Source organism: Vulpes vulpes, chromosome 3 (assembly GCF_048418805.1).
Source record: "Vulpes vulpes isolate BD-2025 chromosome 3, VulVul3, whole genome shotgun sequence".
Lineage (NCBI taxonomy): Eukaryota > Metazoa > Chordata > Mammalia > Carnivora > Canidae > Vulpes > Vulpes vulpes.
The window spans coordinates 81,798,186-81,812,261 of record NC_132782.1 but is presented as its reverse complement, the minus strand read 5'-3'; the positions used below and the strand labels follow the sequence as shown (position 1 = coordinate 81,812,261).

Here is a 14,076-nt window from a genome sequence, read left to right as displayed (position 1 = left end):
GCACTCGAAAGTTCCAGACAGATGGAAATGAGGCTGGCAGCCTGGACTCCGTGCCTTCCCGGCCCTTCGGTTGAGTGCAAGCCCCCAGATAAAGGTCACACAGGAAAATGGGCTCCTTTGTGGCTTTTCAGCAGCAAGCCCCAGTGGGATGCAATCAGCAAAATCCAGACTGTGGGAAACTGTGAAACAAACGATCTGGTTTCTGGAACAAAAAATGGTGCTGGGAGTTACCAGGGATGGAGGGGAAGCCCATCCAGAGAGAAACTTCCTGTGGTGTTAAGGGGAAGAGGGAGAAGCCAGGCACAAAAGGCTGTAGCTACATAATTCCATTCACAGGATATTTGGGAAAAGGCAAAAGTACAGGGAAAGAAATAAGATCATGGTCAATCAAGGTGGGGCGTTAACTACGAAGGGGTGGGGGCGGAATTTGGGGAACGGAGGAACGTGCTGTCTTAACTGTAATAGTGGTTAGACAACCACATGCCTCCGGCAGAACTCATCAGACTGTACTTTTTTTTTTTTTAAATAGGCTCCATGCCCAGTGTGGAGCCCAATGAGGTTTTGAACTCAACCCTGAGACCAAGACCTGAACTGGGATCAAGAGTTGCACACTCAACCGAGCCACGCGGGTGCCCCAAACTATAAACTTGAAAAATGTGTGTTTGGCTGCATGTAAATTATACCTCATCATACCTCACCCCCCAAGAGAGAGACAAGATTTACTTATTAACTGTAGTCTTGCTTAGATCCTAAATTTTAAAAAGTGTTTAAAAAAATGTACCAGCTAATCAGGAACCATAAACAAATACTACTGAGTGTCTGAGGATCCTGAAGCTTGTGGCTGGCTCTCAGGCTGTGAGGACAGCACCTGAGCTGTGTTCAAAAGGGAGGGCCCTTGAATTTTAGAAGACTGAACTGTTTACACAGGTCATTAATTTTGTATGAAAGATTTCCAAATTTGCTCCAAAATCAGGATTCCTTTATTCAGATTTCACATGGGTTGCATGACTACTTACAAAACATGATGGCTTTAAGATAAGCCAGGAGTGGGACACCTGAGGGGCTCAGACAGTGAAGTGTCTGCCTTCTGCTCAGGTCATGATCCCAGGGTCCTGGGGTTGAGCCCCGCATCAGGCTGCCTGCTCAGTGGGGAGTCTGCTTCTCCCTCTTTCCCTCTGTCCCTGCTCATTGCTCATTCCCACTCTCAAGTAAATTAATAAAATCATAAAAAAAAAAAAAAAAAAAAAAGCCAGGAACAGAAGGGAGGGGAGAAAACAAGACTACAAAGGATAGAAGGCTGTTGATGCTGAGTGATCTGTGCTGGTGCTCAAGTTCACTCTTCTGCGCTCTATGCTTTAGGGTTTGTTTGAAATGTTCCACAACAAAAAGCTTTGTTTTTCTTTAAAGTACTCTCGGGCACCAGACGTGAAGCCGAGGTATGTGTGTCTGTGGGGGGGTTCGACATTGTCCCTCACCTCCAACAGAGCAGAAGAGCCCAGCAGCCTGGGCTGGGACAGTGTGCAGGCCCACCTAGAAGGGTGGCCCTATTGAGCTGCACCACTGCTGGCGGGGATCACTGGGGACCCAGAGCGTCTGATTTTTTTTCAAGATTAGCTATAAATCTGGGCTTTATGTACCAACCTTTTCAATGTTCTCATTTAAATGTTCCAATTTACTTTTTATTAATTTTTTTAGGGGAGGGGTGAGGGGGAGAGGGAGAGGGAGAGAGAAAATCTTAAGCAGGCTCCATGCCCAACATGGGGCTTGATCTCATGACCCTGAGATGAAATCAAGAGTCAGACACTTAACTGAGCCATCTGGGTGCCCCTAAATGTTCTAATTTAAAACAATATTCTAATTTAAAAATCTAAAACACCTGTGTAAGCTAAGGCCAGCCTGTGGGCTAGTCTGCCCCAGAGGCAGCCGCAGAAACAGGTTTAGCACTAATTCAACAGCCATTCTCTGAATGTCCCACTCGAGGGTCCCAGACAGGGATGGGTGCCCTCTCTGCACTATGGGAGGCAGAAATACAAATGTCCATCTGACAAGATGGGGGATCTATGCAGACTGCTATGTTCCATGTGTGAGCAAAGTGGGCACACCAGGGACCCCTGAAGCTTCAGACTCCTATGGGAACCAACATACCCTGGGTGGCCTTCGACCAGGAGCCACCCTGGCATGGAACTCTCTGTCCAAGGGCACAAGCTGGGGGAAGGCTGAGGACTACGTGGAAGTGGTTAGGAAAGAGCCACTTTTGGAGTTATTACCAGCATCATTAAGAGAATGTGCTGCTCTCTTTAACAAGCCTTTAATTGCTATTATAAACAGTTCAAAAGGCCTCCCCAGGGCATACAACTGTGTTCGTATACCAGAAGACTCCATATTGTAAGGTGCCAATTAATTCAGATATGATCCAATCCCAACTAAAGCCCCAGTAAGGTTGGCTTTATCCCCCCCTTTGGTTTTGGTGGACATTGACAAGCTGGTTCTACAAGTTACATGGAAATGTCAAGGGCATTGGGAAGACAAGGGCCTTTTTCAATACCTGTGCCAGGTCCAGTGGATGGATGCCCGCAGATGACAAAATAAGCCTTGAAGTGCCACATGCAACTGGCCAATGTCAAATCAGTGTCAGCTGGATAGTCTAAGTTCAAAAGCTATACCAAGGATACCAAGGAGGCCTTTCTCTTCCCTAGTCACCCCAACCCCCACTGCTTACAAAGGGTCCAAATCTCTTAACTTTGGGTTCTGCTCAGCTCCCCAGCCCTGCCTAGCTACTCCTAGAGGCATCATCTGTCTCCCCAACTCCCAAACTGGCTCTGAGTGGCTGCCCTATGCACAGACTCCCCCTGGCTCTTCACACCCAGGTCCCTGTGTCCCATCAACTGGGCCTTTGCAGGGCGCCCAGGTAGCTCAGTGGTTGAGCGTCTGCTTTTGGCTCAGGTCATGATCCTAGGTTCCTGGAATTGAGTCCTACACTGGGCTCCCAGCAGGGAGCCTGCTTCTCCCTCTGCCTATGTCTCTGCCTCTCTCTCTGTGTGTCTCTCATGAATAAATAAATAAAATCTTTTAAAAAAACAAAAAACTGTACCTTTACTATGCAAGGCCCTGGGACTCCCTTCTCTCGGGCCTGCCTCCTGGAGCTCCCCCTCTACCCACCTCCCAACAGCTCTCACCCATCCCCCACACAGCCCACCTGGAACCCCTGATCAGGATGTGATCCTTCCACTGCTCTAAAGAACACACTTCCATAAGGCTCCGACTGCCTAGTCCACATCTGCGGCTCCACACCATGCTAACCATGCAGCCCGGGGCCACGCACAGTCCCCACACTGCTTAGTGGGGACCTGTGATTCCCCATGGAGCTGGTGGTCGCAGAGGCTCTGTGCTGCGGCAAGGACCACCAGTGCTGGCTGGGGACCAAAGTGGTCAGGGACAGAGGTGCGGGGTTTACAGCAGGAGGGCCAGGCTTGTGGCCCCGGGATCCCAGCTGAGGGACCTCTCTGAGTCCATTTTCTCAGGCCTGAATAGAGCATCGGCACTATCACAAGAGGCCAAGGGCATTGTGACGAAGGGGGAAGTGTGGCACTATCACAAGAGGCCAAGGGCATTGTGACGAAGGGGGAAGTGTGGCTTGCAGAGTCTGCAGGTCTGGTTTGATGATTGGCTCCGCTACCTGTAAGTTAGGTGATCTCAGTCCTAGGTTACTGACTCATCTGCAAAGTGGGGTGATAAAAAGCCTTCCTTGAAGGGCTCTGGTTAGACTGGGCAGGATATTAATAGTAAGGAGAAAAATAATAATACGTGTCTCATTCGGGGGCAGGGCCATGGCCATTTGCACATGGACCTGGGCAGAGCACTCACTGATGATTACGGCATTTCAGTTTTACAGCCCCAGGAGATAAGGCTCCATTAAGAGCCAAAGGCACGGTTTTCGAGAAGATTAAGTCGTGGGAAATGTCACATGACCACTAGGGGGTATAGAGGCAGGACTCAAACCTTTGTCACTTGACTCTGGGGCCTAGACTCACTGCACTGGGAAGGGGTCCCTGCAGAGGGCACAGGCAACCTGGCCCCTGCAGGCTTCCACACGGTCTAGTACAGGACAAGAGGCGCTGGGCAGCGTGTAGACCCCTCATGGAGAAGCTGGAACTTCACCATTAAAAAGAAGGAAACCCAATCTCCTGCCTTGGCAAAGAGACAGAACCTATGAGCCACTAGCACTCCCAGTCTACTGGTTTTATTTCAGGCACATCTTGCAAGGCCGGAGAGGTGACGGGGAGGACAGTGGCTCCACCTGCTCCCACGGCACACCTATGTCCTCACTCGGGGCACAAGTGCAGAAGACACCTCTGCTTCACAGGAGAGGAAACACAGGCCACCGGACAGGGTCCCTTACCTCGAGTACCACATTTTTTCCCCCGAATACTTTCTACCCCAGGAAGGGACCTGGACCAGCCACAGCACAGGAGTCTGGATTCCTGCCCATCGGCTGGTCCTGCCATCCCCACTCCAAGCCCCAGGGTATGATGGCACCTTCTAGGGCCATTCCACACAGCCTCCCTCAGCACACCTTCCCGGTCCTTCCTTAGTTTTCTGAAGCCCGTGTCTCTGGCCTGCCTCGTGTGTGAGACTGTTACAAAGGCCCCAATTAGACAACACACACGAGAGCATTTCCTAAAGCCTTTCTATGAAGTCCCTCCCAACATCCTGACTGCGCATGTTCTTTCATGTAAAACCACCCTGATCTTCTTGCAGGGCTCAGTGCAGGGCTTGACACAAAATATGCTCTGACACACTCTGCAGCCACCGGCATCAAGAATGTGCTAGGTGACTTCACTGTCACCTCGCCTAATGCTCACCTGAGCCCTTGGGGATGTAGTCACTGCTTCCACTTTGCAGAGGGGAGACTGAGGCAGGATGAAGGGAAGGTCTTGCCCAGGACCCACCAGCACCAGTCTGTGAGCTCAATGAACAAGAGACTTCCTCTGTTTCATTCGTGGCACCCCAGGACAGAGTGGGACCTTGGGAGAGATTTGCTGAGCTTTCTAAAATGGAAAACTGTTGTGCTGTCCGTGGCATGAGGACCGTGTTCTCTGAATATCAGCTGTGATGTCTGAAGGCTGTAACTTTTCCAGGAAAGGAAATAGTCACCACAACTGGAACAGAGAATTAGAAGCCGATATGACCCTGAGTCCCCAGCCTGCCCAGCCTGGGGAATTTGGCCTCAGTGTGGCCCTGGGGCCTGTACCTGAGACCTGCTCCAGGCTAGACTCTTTTTGCTTAAACCTTCTTCCAAGGAAGATTTATAGAAGGTTAAAAAAAAAAATCAGTAAAGTTAAAAGAACACAATGTTATTAGTAAGGTCAAGCAGGACACTGTCTATGACATTGTGACTTATAATAAATAAGTATTTGGTCTTTACCGTTTCTGGCACAGAGCTCCTAAAACCCTTGGCATTTCCTAAGTGAGAAGAGCAACAGAGGTGTCTCCCATTCTTCATAACCAGACTCTTTCAGCCACACTGGAATTTATGTTAATAAAGCAATTTCTAGAAAGCCCCTGTGAACAAGGCTGGTTGGTAGGCAAACCAACCATGTGATCAGAGGGTCTGAACTTTCAGGCCTGCTGCTGACCTCTGGGCAGGGGAGGGGGCCACAGGGTGAATGAACCCTCAGTGGCAGATGATTTCATCAGTCACAACTGCACTGATGTAATGACTCCTCCATAAAAACCCAAGAGCACAAGGTTTGGAGAGCTTCAGATTTTAGGTTGCTGAATACTTCCTTGCAGGTGCTCGGAGGATGGTGCTCCCCGCCTGCCACCCCTTCGTAGGGGGAGGGCATAAAGCTCCAGGGCCTCCCTCATACTTTGTCCCCTGCACCTCTTCCATCTAGCTGTTCCTGACTTACATCCTTTCTAATAAACCCATAACCTAGTAAGTAAACTGCTTCCCTGAGCTCTTCGAGCCACTCTAGCAAATGAATCACACCTGAGGAGGGGGTTCTGGGAACTTCTGACTTAGAGCTGGTTGGTGGGAAGCACAGGTAATGAGGGCACTCGCAGCAGGTGTCTGAGACGGGGAGCTTGTGGCACTGAGCCCTGATCCATGGGATCCGACGCAAACTCCAGGCAGACACTGCCACACCCAGTGGTGTCCTGAGGGTGAGCAAGAACTCTCCACGCATCCAGTCACAGAAATGTTCAATGTGGGGCTCAAGGAGAGGAGAAAACCAGTTCTCCTCCTCTGCTGTCGCCCCCCGAGCTCTAAGCTTGAGATTGCTCTCTTCGTTTGATGAGGGACACCGGCAAGCAGGAGGGGATAAAGACTCATTAGCAGCGAAGCGCCACCCTGTCCCCACCAGTAAGGCCACAGGACTGAAAGGCAGTTGTTATCTGCATCTCCCTCCCTGTATGGCCCTGTGCAAACAGCACCTCTCTGCCCCATCGGTTCTCGAGATAAGATCCTGGAGTGAAATATTAATTGGGTGCCACTGTAGCTCTGATGATCTTTAATGTCCCCAAGCCTCAGATAATCTACCCATGGAACAGTGCCCTCTACTCTGAATAGGCCTTGTGAGGTTCCATCGAGAAACATGAACAGGAAACAGGCCTGAAAGAACCCTGTAAGTCCCCACACGATGTGCAAACACAAGGGATCAAGGGAGATCTGAAGCATAGGGCACCAAGGAGGCACCATTCACGATTCAACCCAGAATGCTGCAAGTAAGCCCGTATCTCTTGCCTGGCTCCCTCGTGACCCAGGCCCACGGACAGGGCGCTGCCAGGATTGATGGACGGGCCCCAGGAGGCTGAGAGAGGGATGCTGAGCTGGATCACTTACATTGGCTGAATTGTGGTGAACTCTGGGATTTCGTCTTTTTTCTTTCTGAAGAGGAACCAGTAGGTCAGGAGGCCCACAATGAGTGAAAACAGAATCATGTCTGTCATGCTGAAAAGAGACACTTCTTCGACCACAGTTTCAGATACGGTGGCACTGGCATCCATACTGGAGTCCCCCATGTTGACAGGAAGCTGCAGGGGAGAGAAAGATCAGGTATCAGCTGGGAGAAGTAGGGTCAGCCTGAGGCCTGTGGGGGAGTAGCCTGAAGCCTGCAAGGGGGCACCCTGAGTCCCAAAAGCTTCAGCCAGGGTTTCTATGCCCCAAGGAGTAGCAGCAATGGGCAAAGCACTGTGGACAGAAGCTGCTGGACCCACACACGGCTGGCCCCTCCATGACATGGCTACACCCTTGGACCGAAATCAAAGCAGCAAATGGCTCCATGATGTCCACGGGTATCCTACAGCTGGAGCTGGTACTGGGTCCCCTGCAAACACAGAGAATGGAAGCTACAGACTCCCTGGACCACTGAGCACCCTCCAGCCCCACAAGGGCTTAGAAGGGTTGGTTCCCCATCACAGTGGGGGTCGCTTGGAGACAAATCCTTCCCCCTGGGCTGCCCCACACCCTGCACATTCCAAAGACCTTTAGGACTGGCCCCTGGAGGACTCTTGGGAAATCACTCCCGAGCCTTGTGATGTGCCACCTGATGAGTGTCTCTGTACCCCTGGGACCTTGGGCCACAAAAATAGCTTCTGCTAACTATGTCATTCAGAATGACCGCCTAGGGCTCTGAATCACATCGTTTGGACTTGACCTCCGGGGTGCTGGAGACCTAGTAGATAAGGTTAGAAACGCAATGCTCCACGCCTCCAAGGCTGACTCCAGATACAAACCCTGCACACCAAGGCACCAAGGAGCTCCCCTGGTTGCTAATCCTCCATACATGTGGCCATGCACAGTTGCTGGGAGCACTGAACCCCTAGGACTCCAGTGGGCAAGGACAACTGGAAGCATGTGCCTGGTTTCTCCCAGTTTCAGCCCTGTGGAGCCTTTCCCTTTGCTGGTTTCACGCTACATCCTTCTGTCATAATAAACTGTAATGGGGGTAAAAGAGCTTTTCTGAGTTCTGTGAGTCCTGGTGAATCACTGACCCTGAGAGTGGTCCTGGGGACGCCAACCTCGTTCACTCCCTCGAAAGATGCCCAGCTGGCGCTGCTGCCACTGAAACCTGGCAGGGAAGCAGATCTGAGTCCATGAAGGTCAGTGTGGAGCACCTAAAGCCCCGGCAGCACACTTCTGCCTTTAATGAGGCCAGCTCAGCTCTGCAACCGCATTGCTCCATTTTGCAATCACCGCTGTTACCAAGAGGGCTGTTTGCACCACAACCATGGCTCCCAGCCTCAGTGGGGAAGCCTTCCTCACATCTCATAAGCTCAGGCATGGGAGATTGCCTCACATCTGACTTCCATCCACTGTCCCTGCTGCTGGGAAACACCAGGGCCTCCCACACCCCCTCCAGCTGTACTCACATCTGAGGGCCCGGGCACCAGCTCTGCCCTCCCTGGGCCTGCAGGGCATGGGCCCACTCCGAGCGGACCCTCGAACATGGCCCTCTGCCTTCTCATTCATCCGAGGTGCTTTTCTAACAGCCGAGTTCCTGCGATAATCTCAACGCATCCTCTTTGCTCTCTGATGCTACAGGACAAATTTAACTCTAGCACCCACACAGAGCACTGTTTATATTTAAGGATGAACTCACGCACGCTGAATATTTATTCAATGTTCGTTCAGCCCGTCTTCCTATTCAGCCCTGCCAGTGTTGTCTGGCACGCCCACAAGCCTTCTGTGTGTTTAGCTCTCACAGAACCATGGAGGGAGAGGACCCATCCCACAGAGTCATGCCACGTAGACCTTCTGAGTCTGGGCAACACAGGAAAGGCCCCGCCAGCATCCCTCACGTAGCAGCAGGCAGCCAATGTCACTTTCGTGTCTCACCACACTTCTCCCTCTCGGTCAGGTCACCCAGCCCCTTTACTGAGAGGAGACTTGTAGCCATGAAGCAAAATGACCAGTGACTATTTCCTGACACATATGTGAGCTGCCTGCACCACCTGAGAAAGCTGGTCCCACAGGCACTTCTGCAGGGATGGTGTGCTGGAGGGCAGGGGATCCACAGTCCCACCCATGCTACATTTGGTTCTAGCCGCCCAGGCCACTACCACAGACTCCTCAGGGGCCTGCTCCACACAGTAGCCAGAGGGAGCCTTTTTAAAAATATGCCAGATCATGTCCCTAAGCAAAGCCTCAGATGGCTCCATGTCGTACTCAGCACAAAATCTAAAGGCCTTAGCTGGTCTACAGGCTCCATAAGGTCTGGCCCCTCACCCTTCCTCACGCCTCACCAGTCACACTAGCCTCCCTGCTACCCCTCAAGCCTCCAGGTCTGCTCCTGCCTCAGGGCCTTTGCAAATGTTGATGCTATGGCCTGGACTCTGTTCCTCTAGTGATCTGTAGGGTTTTCTCTCCCTCTTCATTCAGGTCTCTGCTGGGATGTCACCATTTCAGAGAGGCTCTTCCTCAGTATAGTTTCTGGTTATTCTCCCTCCTTGAGCCCACTCACAGCACGGATCACTACCTGGCATTATGTTACCCGTTCTTCCCATTGGCCATCTCCCTGACTGTACGGTCAGCCCACAAGCACAGAGACTTCACATTGTTCATAGCCTGACAGATGGTGGGCACCTAATATCAACTTGAATAAATGAACAGGGGACGAGGCACCCGGGTGGCTCAGTGGTTGTGTGTCTGCCTTTGGCTCAAGGCATGATCCTATAGTCCCGGGATCGAGTTCCACATTGGGCTCCCTACGTGGAGCCTACTTCTCCCTCTGTGTCTCTGCTTCTCTCTGTGTCTCTCAGGAATAAATAAAATCTTTAAAAAACAAAAGATGAACACATGACTCTGGAGCAGGTGGGTTGGCAACACCTGTCACACAGATTACTGAGTGGCTTTACAACCTGCAAAGCATCACTACTGCAGTTTGCTGAGGCTTTGTTCACTCTCCTTCACTCTGGCTCTAATACTCGCATTTACTGCATCCTTCAGCATCCAGGCTACTCTCCTCAAGCTCAGAGTAAGGACCCCATGCACTCTCGCACCTCATGGAAACGACTAGGTGCTGTCTGCTGGGATGCCGACTCCCTGCAGCATGCCAGGGTGGGGCTCTGGCCTTATGGCCCCACCAGAAAGCGGGACAACATCAGTACTCAGGGGTCCCCAAAGCACTGAGAATGTCCCCAGCAGCACTGACTACAAGGCATAAAACTTCAGACAAGAGCTGCAGAGGAGCAGTAGAAGGACCAGGCGATCATTTTATCTGAGGCCTCCTTCTACTGTGGGGAACTGAAGGCTCCCAGGAGGTGTGCAGCTCACCCGAGTAAAAACTAGAAAGGGGCTCCAGCTTCCCAGGGGAGGCCTGTGCTCAGTACCCGTCTAAGCAGGATGACTCATCAGACACGGGTCTCTCCCCTGCTCTGCTGTGGGCTCCTGAACAAACAATAGTATTGTAGGTACCTCTGTGTCTGGCACATGGTGGAAAGGGAGGACTGGCAAGGAAGTTAAGGAAAATCCTTACCCCTATGCTTCACATACTAGGACAGGACCAGTGTACTTGGGGCTGAAGCCTTAAACAGGCTGTTAAACCATGATTTCCATACAGAGCCACTGTTTTCACATTGAAGCTCACACAGACACCCACCCATCTCCTCTGCTTGAGCCTCTGCATCCCTGCCCCAGTGCCTTTACATGTGTACAAGCTGCTTTTCCTTTAGTCGCTTCTGGCTTCAGACCTGGGGGTCTGACGACCTCAACTTGATCGTCACTCCCATGGGTCATACTTTCCTGGCATGGAGCTTGACACACAATCTAATGCTTGATAACTATCCACAGAATGGCTGGGGAGCCAATGAATATATTATGACCGACGAAATGTAGAATTTGCATGCACTGGTAACACAAAACGAGCAGACTGAAGAGAAATCTGGGGCTGGTAGTGTGCCCACGTGGTAATCCACTAGGAGAGACACTGCCAAACTTCCTTGGTTCACAGAGCCCCTGGTATCTTGGTAAAATTTCCATGGTATCCCCAGGCCCAAAAAAGAATATCTAACAGCTCTATATATGAAGTAGTTAGGTCCAAATCACCACTGAAATCCCAGCTTGGCAAAGATACAAGTCATCCAAAGAAAGGCAGCAAGATCTTGTTAAAAATCGTGAAGCAACACAAGCTGGTATGCTTCATGTGGAGTTTGACAGATGGGACTTCCACTGCATTGGTAAATTAGGAACCTCTGCCCGGTCTGGTATAAAATCACTCTCCTCTGCTATGGAAATATTCTGATGAGAACATTTTGGACGTCCTGCCTGACAAGTGTCCTCCGAGTCAAATGTGGCAGGGTGACAGTCTATTGAAGACACTCCAAGGAGACTTGGAGAGCCCTGTGTCCTCTTTCTCCCCTGGAAGGGTCTTTAATCTGTAGATTGTTTCTTCTTTCCACATTTAGGGAAAAGGAGGAACACTGAACAATGCAGAGCTTTTGGGCCAAATGCAACATTTGTCAGCAAGAGAAACTAAAACAAAACCAAAAATGAAATGTACATGTTTAAACAGAGCAATTTCTTAACTAGAGCAGGCCCTGCCGCCAGCTGGCTGGGACTCCGAGCAAACCCCTTACAGGCTTTCATGTTCTCATCTGGAAAATTAGTTACAGAAAAAAGGGCAGATCAAAAGACCAGCCAATTAGGTCCTGCTACCCTGAACAGACCATATCATATTTGACCTTTTATTATAAATTAGGTCTGTACACAGTTTTCATTTTTATTATAAAAGACAATATACATATGGGAAAGGACATACATAAACGGCTAGACATATAAGAGAGAAACCATTCCTCCTGAATTTCAACAGTTGATGCTGCGGGCCAAGGGCAACCCATCCCAGCACTTCTGAAAATCCAAACAAGGCAGAAGGGCCCTTTCTCTATCTGACTGTTTACAACACTGCAGGATAAAATCATCCTCTAGGAAGTAATTGCAGCTCTGCATTTATTGTATGCAATTTCTGATCAGTAAACAAGACTGATCAAGCAACTTGGCACTCGACAAGCGCTCGACACTGGGGTGAGCGGCCTGAGCAAGTGATGTCGTTGGTCCCTTTGGCATGCAAGTCACCCAGTGGCAAACAGTCGCCAGTGACAACTGCTTAGCATCCACCCCCAGCCGCAGTGGGAACAGCATCTACTCACGTTCACAAACCTCTGCCAAGGATTAGTGGTTTCAAGATGAGGGGAAACTTTCAAGGCAGCTGAGCCTGCTTGAGCCTGATAGCTTATCTTCCAGAGACAGGAATGCTCAGGGGAAGGGCCTCCCCAAGAAAGCCGTGGAACAGATTCTTCTCTAGCTAGCATGCCCACAAAGTTTATCCTCCAAACCAAGACACATCTGGGTGGATATCTTTGGATTTACCATTTTTCCGGTTCATTCGGCTTCTTGAATCTGCAGGCTGGAGGCCTTCCAGCCACTGTTTCTCTGAATACCTTTTTGGCCCACCCTCTTTCTCCTCTCCTGGAACTACAATGACGTAGATATGTTTTGTGACTGGTCCCCCAAATCCCTGAGGCTCAGATCACTTTTTTCAGTCTGTCTAGTTTCTCTCTGTTGCTTGACATTAATTGTGTAATTCTGCTATTCTATCCTCACTCTGTCTTCACCATGCTACTATGGAGCCATCCAGAGCTTTCAATTTTCACTATGGTATTTTTCAGTTCTAAGATGTCTGTTTGGCTCTTCTTCACATCTTGTATGATTCCAACATCAACATCACCTTAATGTTAATGTTGATTTTTTTTTTCTCATTCAAGTTGACATTTTCCTAGTTTTTAGTATGGTGATTTGGGATTGTATCCTAGACAATCTGGGAATAATGTTATACTCTGAATCTTATTAACATCCTCTCTTTTATCAGTCACCATGAAGGTGGGGGATGGAGGGTGCCAACTCACTGCTGTCATTTGCAAGCGTGTCCCAGTAGGTATAACACCTCAGGGAAAAATTGAGTTCTGAGGAAAGGGAAGACAAGATGGTCCTACACAAAGAGGGGGCATCCAGGGACTAACACATGAGCTGAGTCATGAAAAATTACCTGGGTCCACCAGCCAGATAAGGAAGCTAGGAGAAGTTAGATAAAGGAAGCACATTTAAAGGCCTGGAATATGGACTAGCAGAGGCAATAGAATCTAGTGTGACTCAACTGTGGTATGATGGATGCATTTGTGTGTGTGGTGCAAAGGTGTTCAGTAAGAGATAAGCCTTTTGAAATACACTGAGACCAGTGTGCAGAGGGCCCAGGAGCCCTCTACATGTCTGGGGTCTTTGGGCCCTGGGCAGCCAGGGACAACCAGGCAGGGATGTGGTATGATTACCACTATGTCACAGGTGGGAACCTGGACAACAGTGCTTCTTCCCACCATGTCAACACAATCATGAGGCTTTGACCAAGTCATCCTACCTTAGGACACGCCCTGGCCAATGTTCCACAGTGGACAATAAGTGCCCCCAGCTGATGACCTTTCTGCCTATGTAACAGGGCCTGTGGGTGTGGTGTGGTGTGGAGACACATGACTGGCACTGTGTCTGATGCAATGATGTAAAAGAGGAAGGAAGCCAGGAAAACTGATGTGTGAAAGTATGACTTGGCAAGAAGCAGGCAGGAGAGCCAGCATCACTCAGCACAAATTGAGCTGACCAAGCCTCATGGGAACAGACCACTGGAACTGCAGCTGGCACAGAGAGCTACGTGGGCTGGTTTCTACCACCCCCTCTGGGGCTGTGGCCACCTGGCCTAAACTCCAAGTGGAGTGAACCCACAGCTCCCTACACCCTTGGTAAATACTTCAGGGCTTTTTGTGGGCCTACTTAGTAACACCATTAAAAGTTAGCACAGGATGATATATGGGCACAACATACTTCACAGGAGTTCTGTGAGGTAATAGAAAAAAATATATGTATTAGTCTCTCCCCCTGGTTGCTAGGATAGAGCTCCTAAAAGCCTTGTAATTTCCTAAGCGGTAAAAGCATTTGGAGCACCTTTTGTTCTAATGTGGTTCTTGGTAGGCTCCTAGATGGGATATGGTGACCAAACAGACCAAACCACAGTTAGCAGCTTGGAACTTTCA

At 50.1% G+C, this 14,076-nt stretch overlaps 1 protein-coding gene across 19 annotated transcripts in view; it reads right to left on the bottom strand.

The window, feature by feature from the left end:
• POR (cytochrome p450 oxidoreductase) overlaps positions 1-14,076 on the bottom strand; it is a 68,094-nt gene that overhangs the window by 20,246 nt on the left and 33,772 nt on the right. For 13 of the 19 annotated variants that reach the window (XM_072752905.1, XM_072752893.1, XM_026019477.2 and 10 more), the window contains one exon: positions 6,845-7,035. In XM_072752905.1, coding sequence (XP_072609006.1) covers positions 6,845-7,023 — 179 coding nt within the window. In that variant the 5' untranslated portion in view covers positions 7,024-7,035. Of the gene's footprint in view, positions 1-6,844; positions 7,036-7,218; positions 7,725-7,995; positions 8,073-8,373; positions 9,299-14,076 lie in introns of those variants that run through there. The other 6 variants (XM_072752908.1, XM_072752901.1, XM_072752903.1 and 3 more) reach the window with 3 other exon arrangements.